The 21,085-nt window shown below is 41.7% G+C and overlaps 1 protein-coding gene across 6 annotated transcripts in view; it reads left to right on the top strand.

Annotated features, from left to right (window-relative positions):
• The first annotated feature begins 9,723 nt into the window (after nt 1-9,723).
• LOC139576141 (transcription factor 12-like) overlaps nt 9,724-21,085 on the top strand; it is a 93,604-nt gene continuing 82,242 nt past the window's right edge. Inside the window, exons 1-3 of one of the 6 annotated variants that reach the window (XM_071401869.1) lie at nt 9,724-10,007; nt 10,763-10,851; nt 11,072-11,144. In XM_071401869.1, the coding sequence (XP_071257970.1) occupies nt 10,780-10,851; nt 11,072-11,144 (145 nt within the window). In that variant the 5' untranslated portion in view covers nt 9,724-10,007; nt 10,763-10,779. Of the gene's footprint in view, nt 10,008-10,380; nt 10,400-10,762; nt 10,852-11,071; nt 11,145-21,085 lie in introns of those variants that run through there. The other 5 variants (XM_071401863.1, XM_071401865.1, XM_071401862.1 and 2 more) reach the window with 5 other exon arrangements.

Below are 21,085 nucleotides of genomic sequence, written 5' to 3'. Positions count from 1 at the left end.
CTAAAATCTAAAATATATTTTGATTTGTTTAACACTTTTTTGGTTACTACATGATTCCATATGTGTTATTTCATCGTTTTGATGTATTCACTATTATTCTACAATGTAGAAAATAGTAAAAATAAAGAAAAACCCTGGGATATGCTTAACATCCCTGTTGTCCTACAATCTAAGGTAGATGCCCTCAATCTCACCAAAACTATCATGGACCCTACCAGGTACAACACCAAATTCGTAAACACGGGCACCCTCATAGATATCATTCTGACCAACCTGCCCTCTAAATACACCTCTGCTGTCTTCAACCAGGATCTCAGCGATCACTGCCTCATTGCCTGCGTCCGTAATGGGTCCGCGGTCAAACGACCATCCCTCATCACTGTCAAACTCTCCCTAAAACACTTCAGCGAGCAGGCCTTTCTAATCGACCTGGCCCGGGTATCCTGGAAGGATATTGACCTCATTCCGTCTGTAGAAGATGCCTGGTTGCTCTTTAAAGACCTGACTGCCCTTGACCAGCACAAAAACATCCTGTGGCGTTCTGCATTAACATCGAATAGCCCCCGCGATATGCAACTTTTCAGGGAAGTTAGGAACCAATATACACAGGCAGTTAGGAAAGCAAAGGCTAGCTTTTTCAAACATAAATTTGCATTCTGTAGCACAAACTCCAAAAAGTTCTGGGACACTGTAAAGTCCATGGAGAATAAGAGCACCTCCTCCCAGCTGCCCACTGCACTGAGGCTAGGAAACACTGTCACCACCAATAAATCCACGATAATTGAGAATTTCAATAAGCATTTTTCTACGGCTGGCCATGCTTTCCACCTGGCTCTGCACCCCCCACAGCAACTTGCCCAAGCCTCCCCCATTTCTCCTTCACCCACATCCAGATAGCTGATGTTCTGAAAGAGCTGCAAAATCTGGACCCCTACAAATCAGCTGGGCTAGACAATCTGGATCCTCTCTTTCTAAAATTATCCACCGCAATTGTTGCAACCCCTATTACTAGACTGTTCAACCTCTCTTTCGTATCATCTGAGATCCCCAAAGATTGGAAAGCTGTCATCCCCCTCTTCAAAGAGGGAGACACCCTAGACCCAAACTGTTACAGACCTATATCTATCCTACCCTGCCTTTCTAAGGTCTTCGAAAGCCAAGTTAACAAACAGATCACCGACCATTTAGAATCCCACCGTACCTTCTCTGCTGCAATCTGCAATCTGGGTTTCCGAGCTGGTCATGGGTGCACCTCAGCCATGCTCAAGGTCCTAAACGACATCATAACCACCATCGATGAAAGACATTACCGTGCCGCCGTATTCATCGACCTGGCCAAGGCTTTCGACTCTGTCAATCATCGCATTCTTATTGGCAGACTCAACAGCCTTGGTTCCTGTTGTCCGGACCTCTGGCAGTCTCTATGGGGGAGCCACAGGGTTCAATTCTCGGGCCAACTCTTTTCTCTGTATACATCAATGATGTCACTCTTGCTGCTGGTGAGTCTCTGATCCACCTCTACGCAGACAACAACATTTTGTATACTTCTGGCTCTTCTTTGGACACTGTGTTAACTAACCACCAGACGATCTTCAATGCCACACAACTCTCCTTCCGTGGCCTCCAACTGCTCTTAAATGCAAGTAAAACTAAATTCAACCAATCGCTGCCCGCACCTGCCTGCCCATCTAGCATCACTACTCTGGACGGTTCTGACTTAGAATATGTGGACAACTACAAATACCTAGGTGTCTGGTTAGACTGAAAACTCTCCTTCCAGACTCACATTAAGCATCTCCATCTCCAATTAAATCTAGAATCGGCTTTCTATTTCGCAACAAAGCATCCTTCACTCATGCTGCCAAACAGACCCTTGTAAAACTGACTATCCTACCGATCCTTGACTTTGGCGATGTCATTTACAAAATAGCCTCCAACACACTACTCAGCAAATTGGATGCAGTCTATCACAGTGCCATCCGTTTGTCACCAAAGCCCCATATACTACCCACCACTGCAAACTTTATGCTCTCGTTGGCTGGCCCCCGCTTCATATTCATCGCCAGGTCATCTATAAGTCTTTGCTAGGTAAACCCGCCTTATCTCAGCTCACTGGTCACCATAGCAGCACCCACCCGTAGCACGCGCTCCAGCAGGTATATTTCACTGGTCACCCCCAAAGCCAATTCCTACTTTGGCCACCTTTCCTTCCAGCTCTCTGCTGCCAATGACTGCAAAAATCACTGAAGCTGGAGACTCATATCTCCCTCACTAACTTTAAGCATCAGCTGTCAGAGCAGCTTACAGATCATTGCACCTGTACATAGCCAATCTGTAAATAGCCCACCAAACTACCTCCTTTGCTCCTTTGCACCCCAGTATCTCTACTTGCACATGCATCTTCTGCACATCATTCACTCCAGTGTTTAATTGCTAAATTGTAATTATTTCACCACTATTTATTGCCTTACCTCCCTAATCTTCCTTCATTTGCACACACTGTATATTGACTTTTCTATTGTGTTATTGACTGTACGTTTGTTTATTCCATGTGTAACTCTGTGTGGCCAGGTCGCAGTTGTAAATGAGAACTTGTTCTCAACTGGCCTACCTGGTTAAATAAAGGTACATTTTTTTTTTTTTTTTAATGACTAGGTGTGTCCAAACTTTTGACTGGTACTGTATATAATGTCTATATACAGTATACTACATGACCAAAAGTATGTGGACACCTGCTCGTCGAACATCTCATTCCAAAATCATGGGCATTGTTATAGAGTTTGTCCCCCCTTGCTGCTATAATAACCTCCACTGTTCTTCTTTCCACTAGATGTTGTAACATTGCTGCCGGGTCTTGCTTCCATTCAGCCACAAGAGCATTAGTGAGGTCGGTCACTGATGTTGGGCGACCAGGCCTGGCTCACAGTTGGCGTTCCAATTCATCCCAAAGGTGTTCGATGGGGTTGAGGTTAGGGCTCTGTGCAGGCCAGTCAAGTTCTTCCACACACGATCTCGACAAACCATTCCTGTATGGACCTCGCTTTGTGCACAGGGGGATTGTCATATTGAAACAGGAAAGTCCCTTTCCCAAACTGTTGCCACAAAGTTGGAAACCCAGAATCGTCTAGAATGTCATTGTATGCTGTAGCGTTAAGATTTCCCTTCACTGGAACTAAGGGGCCTAGCCTGAACCATAAAAAACAGCCCCAGATCATTATTCCTCCTCCACCAAACTTTACAGTTGGCATTATGCATTGGGGCAGATAGCGTTCTTCTGGCATCACAGGCATTTCTGTCTGTAATAAAGCCATTTTGTGGGAAAAACTAATTTTGATTGGCTGGGCCAGGCTCCCCAGTGGGTGGACCCACCCATGGCTGCTCCCCTGCCCAGTCTTGTGAAATCCATAAATGAGGGCCTAATGAATTTATTTCAATTGACTGATTTCCTATATTTCCTTCTTCCTTCTATAACTAACTGTAACTCAGTAAAATCTTTGAAATTGTTGCATGTTGTGTTCATATTTTTATATACGCAGTGCCTTCAGAAAGTACTCATACCCCTGGACTTATAACACATTTTGTTGTGTTACAGCCTATATTCAAAAATATATTTTCTCACCCATCTATACACAATACCCCACAATGACAAAGTGAAAACAATTTTAGATATGTTAGCAAATGTATTGAAAATTAAATACATACATCTAATTTACATAAGTATTCATATCCCTGAGTCAATACTTCGTAGAAGCACCTTTGGCGGCGATTTCAGCTTTGAGTTATCTTGGGTGTCTGTATCAGCTTTGCACATCTGAATTTGGGGATTTTCTCCCATTCTTCCCTGCAGATTTTCTCAAGCTCTGTTAAGTTACATGGGGAGTGGTAGTGAACAGCAATCTTCAAGTCTTCCACAGATTTTCAATGGGGTTCAAGTTTGGCTGGGCCACTCAAGGGCTTTCACATTCTTCTGCTGAAGCCATTCCAGCATTGCTTTGGCTGTATGCTTTGGGTCAATGTTCTGTTGGAACGTAAATCTTCGCCCCAGACTAAGGTCGTTTGCACTCTGAAGCAGGTTCCCATCAAGGATTTGCCTGTATTTGGCTCCATTCATTGTTCTCTCTATCCTTACCAGTCTCCCAGTCCCTGCCAATGAAAAGCATCCCCATAGCATGATCCTACCACCACCATGCCTCACGGTAGGAATGCTGTTAAGATGGGTGATGAGCTGTGCCTGGTTTTCTCCAAACATAGCGCTTTGCATTCAGGCCTAATAGTTTAATACAGTCTTTCATGTGCCTTTTTGCAATCTCCAGGTGTGTGGTCATGTGCCTTTTTCTCAGGAGTGGCTTCCGTCTGTCAATTCTCCTTGAAGCCCAGATTGGTGAAGTGGTGGAGAGACTGTTGTCCTTCTGGAAGGTTATTCATTCTCAGCCAAGGAACTATGTAGTTCTGTCAGAGTAATCATTTGGTTCTTGGTCACCTCCCTGACCAAGGTCCTTCATGCTCGGTAGCTCAGTTCGGTCAGACGGCCAGCTCCAGGCAGAGTCTGGGTAGTTCCATATTTTTTCAATTTCCCAATGATGGAGACCACTGTGCTCTTGGAAACTTTCAACACTCTAGAAATTGTTTTAATACCCTTCCCCAGATATATGTCTCATCACAATTCTATCTCGGAGATCTACGGACAGTTCCTTGGACTTCATGGTATAGTTTCTGCTCTGACATGCACTTCTTCTTCTTTGATATAATGGCGGTCCACAAACAAATGTTAAAGGTGCATGCTGCCACCTACTGTGCTGGAGTGTGTGGTCAATCACGGTATACAACATTTCTAAATCCTCCTACCGACGAACTCTGTACTTCTGAGAAAATAAAAAGAGCCCTACTAACTTCTAATAGACCCTCCCCCATCCACTAAATGCACTTCTTCTTCTGTATAATGGCGTTTCCAACACTTATATGTGCATTCTGCTACCTACTGCACAGGTTAGTATTCAGTCCCCTTGACATTTTCCACATTTTGTTACGTTACAGCCTTATTCAAAAATGGATTAAATAAAACAAATTCCTCAGCAATCTACACACAATACCCGATAATGACAAAGTGAAAACAGGTTTAGAAATTTTGGCAGAAATACCTTATTTACGTAAGTATTCATACCCTTTGCTATGAGACTCAAAATTGAGCTCAAGTGCATCTTGTTTCCATTGATCATCCTTGAGATGTTTCTACAACTTGATTGGAGTCCACACGTGGTAAATTAAATTGATTGTACATGATTTGGAAAAGCACACACCTGTCTATATAAGCTCCCGTAGTTGACAGTGCATGTCAGAGCAAAAACCAAGCCACGAGATCGAAGGAATTGTCCGTAGAGCTCCGAGACAGGATTGTGTCGAGGCACAGATCTGCGGAAGGGTACCACAACATTTCCGCAGCATTGAAGGTCCCCAAGAACACAGTGGCCACCATAATTCTTAAATGGAAGCAGTTTGGAACCACCAAGACTCTTCCTAGACCTGGCTGCCCGGCCAAACTGAGCAATCGGGGGAGAAGGGTCTTGGTCAGGGAGGTGACCAATAACCCAATGGTCACTCTGACAGAGTGAATAACTCCACTCTATTCCTCTGTGGAGATGGGAGAACCTTCCAGAAGGACAACCATCTCTGCAGCACTCCACCAGTCAGGCCTTCATGGTAGAGTGGCCAGACAGAAGCCACTCCTCAGTAAAAGGCACATGACAGCACACTTGGAAAAGGCACCTAAAGGACTCAGACCATGAGAAACAAGATTCCCGGTCTGATGAAACCAAGATTGAACTCTTTGGCCTGAATGCCAAGCGGCATATCTGGAGGAAACCTGGCACCATCCCTGAAGCGGGGAGATCCTTGATGAAAATCTGCTCCAGAGCTCTTAGGACTTCAGACTGGGGCGAAGGTTCACCTTCCAACAGGACAACGGCCCTAATAACACAGCCAAGACAACACAGGAATGGCTTCGGGACAAGTCTCTGAATGTCCTTGAGTGGCCCAGCCAGAGCCCAGACTTGAACCTGATCGAACATCTCTGGAGAGACTTGAAAATATCTGTGCAGCAACGCTCCACATCCAACCTGACAGAACTGGAGAGGATCTGCAGAGAAGAATGGGAGAAACTCCCCAAATATAGGTGTGGCAAGCTTGTAGCATCATACCCAAGAAGACTTGTGTAACGGTCGTCGTATGAAGAAGGTGTGGACCAAAGCGCATCGTGGTAAGTGTTCATGTTTTCTTTATTAAAACTGAACACTGAGACAAAATAACCAAAAATAGAACAACACGAAAACAATTCTGTCTGGTGCAGACACAAAACAGAAAACAACTACCCACAAAAACCATGTGGGAAAAAGCTACCTAAGTATGGTTCTCAATCAGAGGAAATAGACAGCTGCCTCTGATTGAGAACCACACCCGGCCAAACAACAAAGAAATACAAAACATAGAAAATGAACATAGAATGCCCACCCAAATCACACCCTGACCAAACCAAAATAGAGACATAAAAAGCTCTCTGCGGTCAGGGCGTGACAGTACCCCCCCCCCCCCCCCCCAAAGGTGCGGACTCCGGCCGCAAAACCTGAACCTATAGGGGAGGGTCTGGGTGTGCATTTCACCGCGGTGGCGGCTCTGGTGCAGGACGTAGACCATTTCTTGCATTGCATCGGGTTTTGCAACGAGCGCTCTAACGGGGTATCTTATATATCCCAGCTTGACATAGGGTGGTAGATACTCTTCATCAAACATCAATAATAAAGAAACGTTACTCCTTTTCCCCCACTCGGGTCAAGCGACGTCCACTAACAGCTCCTGGAATTTTTAGCCGAAGATATTGATTATCAATGCCCAACGGGATGCCAGAGATAACGTTGTACTGGTGCCCTGCTCTGAAAATCAAAGCTGTCCACTTCATGCGTTAATAATTTCGCGAGCCACAATACACACTCCTTTTGCTTTTTAGAAACACACGATATTAACACCATACCACTCCTGGTTACTTTGACTCCATCCACTTTTCCCAACTCCTTCTTCACCATCCGTGTGACTTCAAATGCGTTTCCCAAATGAACATCGATCAAAAAACTTACTCCAACAAGCAACGATTCTGACAAAATTTCCACAACAATTTTTACTTCACTGTTGTCCACTCATCTTTCTCACTAACTGCTTTCATCTTCAAACAACACATCTGCTTCCGCCATCTCAACACTTCCCCCTGTGTAAGTGAAAAATCTCAAGGTCTGAATATGATATATGACAAGGTATGGATTAGCAACATCAACACTCGGACGTTATCCATTTTAGCTTGTTATAAACTTTGGGTTTCCTGTTTTAAAAAAAATATCAAATCTCCCCACATATTGCCATTTGCCACGTAGGCCCTTTAAATAGGTCTACAAACGTCATTAATGAGAGCTACATTCAATTATACATTTTACACATTGGTGATAAGTAGCATAGTCGACTATGGTTAGTTTGTCCAACAGGTGGCAGTCTGGATTTCAGAAAAGTAATGAGTGGATATACAGTAGAGGCCCATTGAGTGGACAATGGACAGCATAATACCAAGGCTAAAGCTTGGACTACAGTATTCTAGTCAAGGTGGGCCACATCCAAACAAGCAGTGTTAGCCTTGTTTTGGGGTATTTTTAAACCTAGATGCAGTGTCTTACCAAACCATACTTTTTAAAATGAATTTTCCCAACTTGATTTCACTGTGATTATATAGATAAGATATATAACTGTATAGATATACTGTACCTGGTGATGTAGTAGGCCTATCAGACTGCAGCCAGGCAAATACTACCAGGAAACAATGGAAGTTTAGAAAGTTTTACAAAATGTACTAATTTTGATAAATATGTTCAACCGTAAAATACAAAAGCATTTGAATTCCTCTAAGTATCTACATCCAGTATGCATATGCTATTGATGATCACTGGCTACAGAGATTGTATATTTTCAATATTCATCAATATTTTCTATTATCCATAAGTGTCAAGTCTCTTCTCTTGACTTTTCTTACTGTTGGAAACAAAACATAATAGTCTGGTAGGGACAGATTATTTGTTCAACGGATGATCTTCAATTGATCATTTTCATCGCACACCAAACTTTTGTTCATGAGAAATGGTGTTCTCAAAATGTTTGTGGCCGAGGACCCCTTTTGTGATAGAAAATTCAGCAGTGACCCCTCATAATCATTTCACAATTCAAATGAGAAAAAAATAGCATACAAGGAGTTTTACTATGATTTCGGCAGTGCATGCATTGCTGGGTGAACCAAGTCTTGGGTCCTGGGAAGTAATATTTTAAAGGCCTGCCTCTTGGCATCAGAGAGAATATTTAGCAGTTTTCAAGCTAATTTCCTGCATTTCTAACACATTGTTCTATGAGTCAGAGAGAAAATGTTGCAGTTTTAAAGCTTAAATTACCGGCCATTTATATAAAAAAATGCAAGAAGTATTGAGTTGAAACATTTATAATTGGTGAAGTACTGTGGCTACCAATATTCCTGTGAGCCTCCTAGGCCCATGTTGCCCAGGGTTAAGTACATAAATTGTAGATGAATAATATTACATTTTATTGTATTACAGACTAATCTTATTCCATGTATCCCTTGGCTAAAATTAGTTGAATCTGTTGTTCTTAGTGAAATTTATGTTAAAAAACGTATGTAAAAAAATATATATATTATGTATAATTTTTTTATTCATGATTTATCTGGCCACAGACCCTCTGCAGTACCTCGGACCGCACTTTGAGAACCCCTTTATTAGAGTTTTGGCCCTGGCCCAACTCTATTGTTTTCTGAGCCCGTTCGACACCGATGGATGAAGAAGGATGCAGCCGAAATGCTAGGATATTACCACTATTAATATTTGACCAATTAACAAACCGATCAAGCTGTTTTTGAATAATTATATATAATGTCGATACATGTTCTACAGTTTTTTCACACCACTTTCTTTCCTTTTTCCTCTTGCCTTAGCGGAGTGGAGAAAAAAGTAGTCCCGACATATTGTGCTGTCCATAAAAATAGTTTTGCCACAAGAAAAATAGGTTGAACAGTTTGCTTGCTTTTTGATTGTGCTCAAACCATGACAGACATGACACTGCAGCACACAATGCTCTCTGTCTTTTAGACGGATTAAATTAACAAGGCTAACATACATAGGGACAAACAGGTTATAACTGTGATACTCTAACGTCTTTTTAAAGAAACTAGGCCTACTCTGGGTCAACATTTCCCATTTACTGTGGGCCAGAATTATGTCCAATTAGTTGCAACCACCTTAAGGTGATTTCTCTCTTCCCCACTCTCTCTCGGTCCATATGCATTCATGTCTCGGTCCATATGTATTCATAGGCTACTCATTTATTCATTATCCCACTTCTGACACCAGTGTAGCGAATTCAGAGGTCTCAAATATCCCCAGACTCCTCCACCAATACCTTTCATTACACCAATGCTCTGATTGACACAACTTACAAAATCTGGTTTCGATCTATTTGTACTAGTCTCACATAATTTTGCCTAATGATTGATTAAGACAGGCTAAATGTAATATGATGGGTCCTCTCAACTACTGTCATCTCCTACCACTCCGCGTGGTGTCTGTAGTAGGCTAGGCCGGGGATATCGTTTCACGGTTTTCAGCGGAAGGATACAACACCGAATGTCATTGTGGTGCTGAGGTTTTTGCGAAGCAAAAATGTCTGTCTGCATAAGGTTAACTCGCAAGTGACATATAGGGGATATTTTGCTACATTTTACAACCTAAACCACTATTTTACAGTATTTGAGACGCGTTACAGGAAAACGAAGCTCCATACTACCACACCCGATCGCCCTAGTTGGAATTTTAAAGGGGAAAAGGTAAAATATTGTAGTGAGTTTGTTAAAAAAGGTTTCGGACTGGGTGAAAGAAGTTGGGATACAAGAGACTGGAGCTGGTATGGAGTAAAGGGTTGGCATTTGCTTTACTACTTTTACTTGAAAGGGCGTTTTACACAGCCTAAATCTGTAGTTTACAGCATATTGGTGGATTTTCTGTTTTTGTTTAAAATGCAAAATCACTTTCTATTTAATAACACATCCAATTCGTGGCTCATCACTGACTATTGCAAAGCAACATATTGTATAGCCTATCATTAGTCCGTGATTTAAAAATCTACAGTAGGTTAGTTATTTTGTAACTTAGTCTGTCGCGGAAGATTGATACAAATGTAGCGTTTGGGGAGTCAGATAAACATTTGAAAAACGATGCTGCAGGTCTCAGTGTGTCACTGGTGTTACACGCAGCGCCAAGCATTTTCAATGTGCCTGTACCATTCCAAATAGATGGAATTTCCTTACCAGGTATTGGCTACCTTTTCCTTTTCATTCTGTTCAGATTACATAATGTGCAATAACATTTTCTGAAAGGGAGCGTTCAACCGTGGATGACAAGGGGTCAATTACAATTACTTTCATCGGTTGTTGCAGTAGCCTACCTTTGATCAATTAACTCGCACAGCAATGTCAAGGGTCACTGTGCAGATTTATTTTCGGAACCGACGTGTTCTGGGAATATTCCTTGTCAATTTCAGTCGGAATCTAGAATGAGATTGCGCTTTACTGAAGTTCGTTATTGAATGGATACTTTTTTTTATATCAAGGAATTAGGACAATAAAAAAAACAATAATAATTGGACCTAAGCAAACAATCTGTTTCTTCTTTAGGTCTAAAGATTGGCAGGATGAATCCTCAACAGCGGATTGCCGCTATCGGAACAGACAAGGAATTGAGTGACTTGCTGGATTTTAGCGCGGTAGGACAGTTATCTATCTATCTAACTATCTTTTTATAATGTTTTATTTTTTGTTATTTAGCCCACTTTATTCGGTATCAGTCAATGTCTCTCCAGTGAAGAAATTGATTATGAAACACAGGAAGTCTGAACAGCTTGTAACAGATGCATGATTATCAAAGGCAAAATATGAATTTGTCTCAGAGTCACATTTTTCAGACCATTTCTTTTCTTCTGGTAGATGTTTTCTCCACCTGTAAATAGTGGGAAAAACCGACCAACCACCCTTGGAAGCAGCCAGTTCAGTGCACCAGGTAGGATTTTATCCCAGAAACCTATTTTAATATGTCCTCTGTTCTGTTATAGCCCTGGTTCTGTCTCTCCCCCTGTTGTGTCTTGTCTAACCACTGCTGTTTGAAATCTGTTCATATGAGTGTTCCTGATGTCTCCCACTGCATTTTGGATATTTGTGTTATTCATTTTGTGAAAAGCCAAAGGAGGAAGGTTTCATATTAAACATAGTATTACTATTCATTTCCCACCTTAGCGGTGTGTGTGTGTGTGTGTGTGTGTGTGTGTGTGTGTGTGTGTGTGTGTGTGTGTGTGTGTGTGTGTGTGTGTGTGTGTGTGTGTGTGTGTGTGTGTGTGTGTGTGTGTGTGTGTGTGTGTGTGTGTGTGTCTGTCTGTCTGTCTGTGCACCCTGCACATCTGGTGTGTGAAACATGCCACCTCCACCTGGAATTATCGTAGACTGACTGCTGTAAAGATGTGAAAATAAGGAATGGTTTAGCCTTATTTTACATATGTGAAAGAATGATTATCGACCTAACAGCTATGACCGTGTAGTATCATTGTAATTAGCACTACTTTATAACCCTTCCTTGTGTTTTGTGTGAAAAAAGAGCTCTGTGGCTTTTTCGCATACCCATTTTCTATTGATTATGCTCATCAATTTTGCTCATATTGACAGTGGGGCATTGATTGCGTTTGTGATATATTGCTCCCTAGATTTGTGCACCATATAAAAGCTGTACCTAAGATATCCAATGTCTATCAGTTGTGTAGTAAGTACAGTATAGGGTTACAGCATCAAGTGGTGTTTCATATGCATGTGTCCTTCCCCCAGTGCTGAGCTGTTTGAAAAAGGGAGTGAGTTCCTCAGCCCCAGGTCCCTGAAGACCTGGCCATTCATGTGGCATTCACACATCTATCTCTATCTCACAGGCTCAATGACTAGAGGACGTGAGCTGATGTAGTGTACTTTTAGCTGGGAGCATTTCTCATGCAGAAGTGGGCTGTTTAGGCTGATGCATCTTGTTTCATTGTCGTAGATGTTTTAATAAGTGTTGCTTAAATTCCCTAATTTTATGTGGATAATTTCTTTGCTGTAAAGGCTCCAGGACATTAATCCACAGCACAGTCAAGCATTATGTCTCCTCAATACTTGTTTTGCGTAAAGCAACAAAGCCTTGCCTTGTCGTTTGTTCTAAAGGACACACTTTTAGTGGAAACAACAGCAAGACAATGGACTGAACAGCAAGACAATGGGGCCAAAAGGGAGCTTTTGTGAAAAGGCTGGGAAGTGTTAGGATGTTTTTCAGAGTACTTTGCATCCTCACTTCCCATTCTGGATGCTGTCTCCACAGAAGTAAATAGCTTGGGATCCAGGTTTAGTCAGTGCTGAATTGATGCTTCAGGGCCTTCGGAAAGTATTCAGACCCCTTGACTTTTTCCACATTTTGTTAGGTTACAGCCTAATTCTAAAATTGATTAAATAGTTTTTTCCCTTCATCAATCTATGCACAATACCTCATAATGACAAAGCAAAAACTGGTTTTTAGAAATGTAAGCAAATGTATAAAAAAAAAAAAACGGAAATATCACATTTACGTAAGTATTCAGACCCTTTACTCAGTACTTTGTTGAAGCACCTTTGGCAGTGATAACAGCCTCAAGTCTTCTTGGGTATGACGCTACAAGCTTGGCACACCTGTATTTGGGGAGTTTCTCCCATTCTTCTCTGCAGATCCTCTCAAACTCTGTCAGGTTGGATGGGGAGTGTTGCTGCACAGATATTTTCAAGTCTCTCCAGAGATGTTCGATTGGGTTCAAGTCTGGGCTCTGGCTGGGCCACTCAAGGACATTCAGAGACTTGTCCCGAAGCCACTCCTGTGTTGTCTTGGCTGTGTGCTTAGGGTCGTTGTTCTGTTGGAAGGTGAACCTTTGCCCCAGTCTGAGGTCCTGAGCGCTCTGGATCAGGTTTTCATTAAGGATCTCTCAGTACTTTGCTCCGTTCATCTTTGCCTTGATCGTGACTAGTCTCCCAGTCCCTGCTGCTGCAAAACATCCCCACAGCATGATGCTGCCACCACAATGCTTCAACGCCTTTTACTGAGGAGTGGCTTCCGTCTGGCCACTCTACCACAAAGGCCTGATTGGTGGAGTGCTGCAGAGATGGTTGTCTTTCTGGAAGGTTCTCCCATCTCCACAGAGGAACTCTAGAGCTCTGTCAGAGGGACCATCAGGTTATTGGTCACCTCCCAGACCATGGCCCTTCTCCCCCAAGTTCTCAGTTTGGCTGGGCGGCCAGCTCTAGGTAGAATCTTGGTGGTTCCAAACTACTTCCATTTAAGAATGATGGAGGCCACTGTGTTCTTGGGGACCTTCAATGCTGCAGAAATTTTGTGGTACCCTTCCCCAGATCTGTGTCTCGGCACAATCCTGTCTCGGAGCTCTAAGGACCATTTCTTCAACCTTGTGGCTTGGTTTTTGCTCTGACATGCACTGTCAACTGTGGGACCTTATAAAGACAGGTGTGTGCCTTCCCAAATCATGTCCAATCAATATAATTTACCCTAGGTGGACTCCATACAAGTTGTAGGAACATCTCAAGGATGATCAATGGAAACAGGATGCACCTGACCTCAATTGCATGTCTCATAGCAAAGGGTCTGAATACTTATGTAAATAAGGTTTCTGTTGTTTTTTTTTATACATTTGTAGAAATGTCTAAAAACATGTTTTCACTTTGTCATTATGGGGTATCGTGTGTAGATTGCTGAGGATTGTTATTTATTAAATAAATTTCAGAATAAGTCTGTAACGTAACAAAATGTGGAAAAGGTCAAGGGGTCTGAATACTTTCCGAAGGGAAAACCTAGTCAGTTGTACAGCTGAAATGTATCTTCCGCATTTAACCCAACCCCTCTGAATCAGAGCGGTGCGGGGGGCTGTCTTAATCAACATTCACGGCACCCGGGGAACAGTGGGTTAACTGCCTTGCTCAGGGGCAGAATGACTGATTTTTACCTTTTCAGCTCACGGATTCTATCCAGCAACCTTTCGGTTACTGGTCCAACGCTCTAACCACTAGGCTACCTGCTGGCACTGTATATACTTGCACTTTCATAAATCAGTTTGGGTAAAGCATTCACTGTGCATTCATAAGTATTAACAAATATACAAAGCATTATCAATATATATCAATTTGAGTCTGTTTACCTTATGTCAAATATATTCCCAACCATCCTTTAATAGCGCTCTATGTAGCTAATGCTATGTTGCTGAAGTGTTGCTGAATAGGCCTACTTCTGTTTCAGTGATCATACTTTTCATTTTGCCCCACCATAAATAAATATAAAATAGAATGTTGCTTCAATTCAAGTGTTACAAAGGAACTCCTTTTCTGAATTCCTAATGTGAGAAGTGGGAGAATTGAACTCAGTAAACTCTGCGGTGTGCTTTAGAATTTAATATAGCATGGCATTCATGGACATCATGTGACCAGACACATTTAAGCCTGATGTGTTGGGCATGCACGCTGTGGCTTCCAAAATAGACCAGCATCAGCATGGTGCTTTTTGTTTAGAACAGAAAAGAAATAGAGCCTGTTCATAGACTGTTTTTCCCATCAAAGCTCATCGTCATGGCTGAAATGCCTGGTGGTATTTATTTACTCAGTAAGAAAAGTCACAAGAATTGAGCCATGTTTTGTAGAGGCTTATGTGGATGCTATTTTTGTTCTATTTCCACCAAAAGACAGTATGTGGGATCTGTTTTGGGCTGACTCTCCTTGAGGCTTTTTATGTGTGTCAGAGTCACACACCTGTCTGTTCCAAGCTTTCCAAGCTTGCTATACTCCTTGACCTAAAGTAAGTAGTAAACTAGAAACCACTGATACCTCAAATACTTACGTTAACATCTATGTCCAAGCTGCTCAGTTAGCTTGCTTCGGAGCTCACTGTGGCACTTTTATATTTGGAGAGCTATATTAGGAATATTTTCAGATCATGGTTTGCTCTCTCTGTCCCATTTACTTTAGACTTGCTGTAGAAGTCAGCCAAGAATCAGAAAAGCCATAATTATGTTTGGGTTGTTATTGCTCCTAGAGGGACAGACTGAGGCAAATATTTATGCTCCTACTGCAGGTTGACTACCTGAACAGAATTTATGATACATTTCTCCTGCAATTTTGCCTTCCTGTAATTATGTTTATTTATCCCATCTTGTTTAGAATGGTCCTACGTATTCCTGGTTGGCCTGCAGTCAATTCAAAGAATGTGCCACATGTTATCATTCGCTTGTTTACAGAATAGATGAAGCCAAGTTGTACAAGGATGTTACAAGGATGTCAGAACTGTTACATTATATTTACAGTACTTTTTGTGAATTTAATTTAAAGGATATGCTTGTGATAGACTTACACTGCAGTTTCCTTCCACTTGAGCAAACTTTCTCTCAGTTTAAAGCTCTTTCTTCAGCTTTTATCCCCATGGATTAGAAAATATTATTATCTGTTGATTAATTATTTATACAGTGTTAAAGAATATGACTTATTCTCATTCATAATTATTAAGCAAGGATTGTTTTGTTCAGTCAGAAGACTTAGAACTTGCAGAAGTACCCAGCTTGCATTTTAAGATAATTTAACACACACAAAAACCTCTCCACTGTACATGTCACAATGTGTGAAGATATAAAAGGTGACAAAACTCATCTTGAACGCAGCTTATCTTCAAAGCATTTTCAAAGGATTTGGAATGTTGTATTTTTTGTTTAAAGCAACTGCTAAGTCGGTCTTCAATTTAAGCATGCATTTTTCTTCTAAAATGGATTAGTTCAAACAGATTCAATATATGTAACCACAACAGTAGCTTTCAACTGAGGTTCTTAAAGAAGGACTGAGCTGAATCTTTTCTTTTCTTTTGCTCATGGAAGCTGTTGTACCTTGAGATGCTTCCCACTCCAGTTCTCCTTTTGACTGATTTCATTTCTCATAGGCTCTCATTGTTTTTAGTGTGTTTATTTAAATCCACATCAGATCATCTCATTTTAGTTTGTAGTCTTAGAACTCCTGTTTTACAAAAGTGCAATGAAAAAATTCTAGACTATATATAATTTTTTTTTTTATTTCATTTATAGAAATATGATCAGGTCTTATAGCAGGCTTTAGTTTGATAAACTTCATTTCATGTTTTAAGCCTTTGAGTATATTGCTGAATGAATCCTTTTCTTTCTGAGACGTCAGTTTATTTTTAGATAACCTGCCGGCTGCTCTGTGAACCATTGGGCCACACTGCGTTTGTGATGCCTTCAGATGGGTACCCTCCCCTGGCAGACTGGGCCTCCCGCCCACCACTGGAGGGAAGATTCAGGGAGAGTTTGGACATCTCTCATTTATGTATCACAGGTCAGCTCCTGACTTGGTTATGGAGAACTGTGCTGTTGCCATAGCGATGAAAGTCCTTTGAAGGCAGGTGACTTGGCACAGCTTTTGCATCTTTTTTTGCAGGTCTGCCAAGAGGAAAAGCATTAAAATAATGTCTTCAGTCACCCAATATGCGGTAGATTACTATCAGGCTTCTCCTAGACTGTCATTATTTTGATTGAAGAAAGTTGGTGTTGTACATCTGACTTGGCTCCTTTGATGTGGATTCCAATTCATTTTTCAAATTAGCAGTTTATTACCATGTATTTGATGTTGTATTAAGTTGTGAAGGCACTTAGTTGGTGGGGACCAAACAACCTTTATTGTGACTTGAGGCAGCTGGATTTAAAACCAGGCAGAGATACATTTCTATTCCTGCTTATCTGTGCCTGACCTCTAGCTGATGTAGTCTGAATGGACACAGTGTTAGGTGTTGGACTGAGGTAGTGAGTTGTATCTGTATGTATGTATGTATGTATGTATGTATGTATGTATGTATGTATGTATGTATGTATGTATGTATGTATGTATGTATGTATGTATGTATGTATGTATGTATGTATGTATGTATGTATGTATGTATGTATGTATGTATGTATGTATGTATGTATGTATGTATGCTTTGGGAACACCTGCTGCTGAAGCACAGGATGTCTGTTCGTTTTAACTCCCAAACTCCCAAATACAGTACATTGATGCTGAGTACTCTGGACTTCTTATGGCTGCATCCCGCTACCGGGATCGATATGACAACAGCCAGTGAAAGTGCAGGGCGCCAAATTCAAACAACAGAAATCTCATAATTAAAATTCCTCAAACATACATGTGTCTTATATCATTTTAAAGGTAATCTTGTTGTTAATCCCACCAAAATGTCCGATTTCAAATATGCTTTTCAGCGAAAGCACTACAAACGATTATGTTAGGTCACCACCAAACCACAATAAGCACAGCCATTTTTCCAGCGAAAGATAGCTTTCACAAAAAGCAGAAATAGAGATAAAATTAATCACTAACCTTTGATTATCTTCATCAGATGACACTCATAGGACTTCATGTTACACAATACATGCATGTTTTGTTTGATAAAGTTCATATTTATAACAAAAAATCTGAGTTTACATTGGTGCGTTACATTCACTAGTTCCAAAAACATCAAGTGATTTTGCATAGCCACATCGTTTCAACAGAAATACTCATCATAAATGTAGATGATAATACAAGTTATACACATGGAATTATAGATATACCTCTCCTTAATGCAACCGCTGTGTCAGATTTCAAAAAAACTTTACGGAAAAAGCAAATCATGCAATAATCTGAGACGGAGCTCAGAACAATAGCCAAATTAGCCACCATGTTGGGGTCAACAGAAACCAGAAAATACATGATAAATGTTTCCTTACCTTTGATGAACTTCATCAGAATGCAGTCCTAGGAATCCCAGGTCCACAATAAATGCTTGATTTGTTCGATAATGTCCGTTATTTATGTCCAATTAGCTACTTTGGTTGGCACGTTTGGTAAACAATTCCAAAGTCACAAAGCGCGTCCACTATAACGTGACGAAATGTCCAAAAGTTCCGTAACAGTCAGTAGAAACATGTCAAACGATGTACTGAATCAATCTTTAGAATGTTGTTAACATACATCTTGAATAACGTTCCAACCGGAGAATTAGATTGACTTCAGATGAGCGGTGGAACGGAGGTCCTCCTCATGTGAACGCGCATGTGAAAGCATGGTCAGCTCGTGGCAGTGATTACTCATTCCTGTCTCCTTCGGCCCCCCTTCACATTAGAGTCATCAGACAAAGTTCTATTGACTGTTGACATCTAGTGGAAGCCGTAGGAAGTGAAAAAAAAACTCTTCAATATCTCGCTGTAATTTCAATGAGAGCTTGGTTGAAAATCTGCCACCTCAGAAAAAATTCAAACAGGAAGTGGAACTTCTCAGGTTTTTGCCTGAGTTGTATGAGTTCTGTTATACTCACAGACATAATTCAAACAGTTTTAGAAACTTCAGAGTGTTTTCTATCCAATATGAATAATAATATGCATATATTAGCAACTGGGACTGAGGAGCAGGCAGTTTACTATGGGCACCTCTGTGCACCTTTCATCCAAGCTACTCAATACTGGCCCCTGCAGCCATAAGAAGTTAAGGGAGCATGTTGGTGTAAGGTGGAAAACACTCCTCAGAGATACAGAGTTGCATTGGTCAACCATGAAGCAGGCCTTGACACACACTCATGGACGTGTCACAGAGAGAGAGAGCATTAGCATTAGCTACCTCCATCCTGACCACTAATGACTGGCCCTAATCTCTGAGGACGTATCTGGGGGCAGCAGCGGGAGGATGAGGGGTGGGTTGTCCTCGTCTAATGATCTGAGAGCCCGTGGCCATCGCATGCAGCCGGGCCTGCCGTGTGGTGTCAGTGATGCGCCTGGGAGCGTGCAGGGCTTCGATTGGGAATAACAGAGCAGGGGTTAGTGGGAAGGAATGAGTAATGATCCCCTGTTTGATCTACCAGGCTCCTGTGGGAGTCAGAGAGCCCTGGATAGAGCATTACTGGGGGTACTCTGGGGAGTTGCTGGAATGCTGAGTTGGGGACCGGCCCTTTACCAGTTTAACCATATCTACTCAGGATCTCATAAGGAGGGAGGGATGCAGGCTAGGAGGGAGTGGCCACCCCTCGACTATCACTGTTTTTATTACAGCTCCCTCTCTGCCTACCTAGCTGTTTGGGTTTCTTCATTGGCTATGTCCTATTTGTGTTTGAAGATGGAAGGTATGATAAGGAAATTGTCTGTTTGGTCACTCTGTGCAGGTGTTGAGGGGAGGGGGATTTAAATGCAGGAATCAGACTATGTACACCACTGCCTTGCCAAAAAGCATACCAAATAATTGTCCTTATCAAATAGATTTCCATCATAGGGTCATGTTTTGTTCTAGTGGTTTTGAAGATCACAGAGTGGATTGTTGTACAATGTGGCATCTCTGTTTCTTTCACTCTTTCCCACACTCATAAATGCTGAGAGAGAGAGAGAGAGAGAGAGAGAGAGAGAGAGAGAGAGAGAGAGAGAGAGAGAGAGAGAGAGAGAGAGAGAGAGAGAGAGAGAGAGAGAGAGAGAGAGAGAGAGAGAGAGAGAGAGAGAGAGAGAGAGAGAGAGAGAGAGAGACACGGCACACGCGGCACGCACACGCACACTCACACTCACACACTTTCTCATGTGTTGTGGCTAGTTTGTGAGGATAACCGTGACCGTGACCTGAGGCTTGATACATTTGTCAGGATTTCCATTTCAGATGTAGAAAATGCTGATGAGTCCAAGTCATTGTTGTGTAGGCCTAATCCCTCAGCAGTGGCTGGGCCAGCCTCTCCTATGTATAGATTTAGTTGCAACTGCATTTGCAGTGAATGTGGCATGTTATTTTTATTTTTTATTTTTGTTGCTGTGCTGTGCAAAATACCAATCAAACTGAAGTTCAATCTCTCCTCTTTTAAAATACTTGAGGATTACTGCGTACCACTGATTTGTTCCTGGTTTTAATTTGTCTTTTGAAGGATTTACAGTAATAAATTAAAGACGACGGTCTCAAGCTAAATCTTTTGTAAAGCTCTCAACTTTCAATTCATGCAACCTCATTTTGTTTGTTACCATGGTAATTATTGTAATGAAGGGAAATAATTTTCTCCTTGGCTTTGTTACATTATTGAATGAGGTAGAGGAAGCAGTTACATGTGTTACATCCTTTACATCATAAATGGCAATACATTAACATTTTATTGTTATTGCAGATTAATAAAAATAACAGGATTTGAAGGAACTACTGATGACACTGCACTGTGTGCTTTCCTACCATTTTTCTCATTGTCTCTCAGCTGGGAATATGTTCCCTTCCTGCAAATCTAATAATTATTACTGAGCTAGAAGACTGAAATATGAATCACTTATTATTTGACAGTTAGGTCCAGGATACTTAAAATAGCTTTTTAATTATTTGTGCTAATCAACATTGATCAAAAAGGGAAAGTGAGTTAATAAATTGAGAGAGCTTGTCGTTTTTCCAGCCTCCTTTTGGCCCCGTCCCAGGATCCTCTCTGACTGTGAAGCAGATGGGACAGCAGAGGGGCACTGGTCATGCGCTCTGATTGGCTGTCAATCACTTTATTACATCATTAATATCGTCCCATCATGTTAATTCACTTTTGATACCAAAGAAGGGCTCTCTCACTCCCACATGTTCATCTCCATCACTAGAAAACACGTCACGAGGAAGAGAAGATCACACAAGCCCAAATTAGTCAGGAAAGCCTGCTGTCCCCCTCCTATGAGTAGCGTGAGAGTAGCTTGCTGTGCTGACAGCCCTGCCATTGGTGTCAGGGCCAGGGGAGAATGAGGGAATGTTTGGCTCCGGTGCAGTCCACTGCCTACCAGGGCCTGTGTTATATTCAGCACTGCAGTTGGAGGCAGAGGAGTGGGACTCGATGGGCCTTCCTCTGCCATGTTGGCTAATTTATGGCCAGGAGCACAGGAATGAGAA

The sequence above is a fragment of the Salvelinus alpinus genome, chromosome 5 (genome assembly GCF_045679555.1).
Source record: "Salvelinus alpinus chromosome 5, SLU_Salpinus.1, whole genome shotgun sequence".
NCBI classification, from domain to species: Eukaryota; Metazoa; Chordata; class Actinopteri; order Salmoniformes; family Salmonidae; genus Salvelinus; species Salvelinus alpinus.
This window is presented reverse-complemented; position numbering and strand designations above follow the sequence as displayed.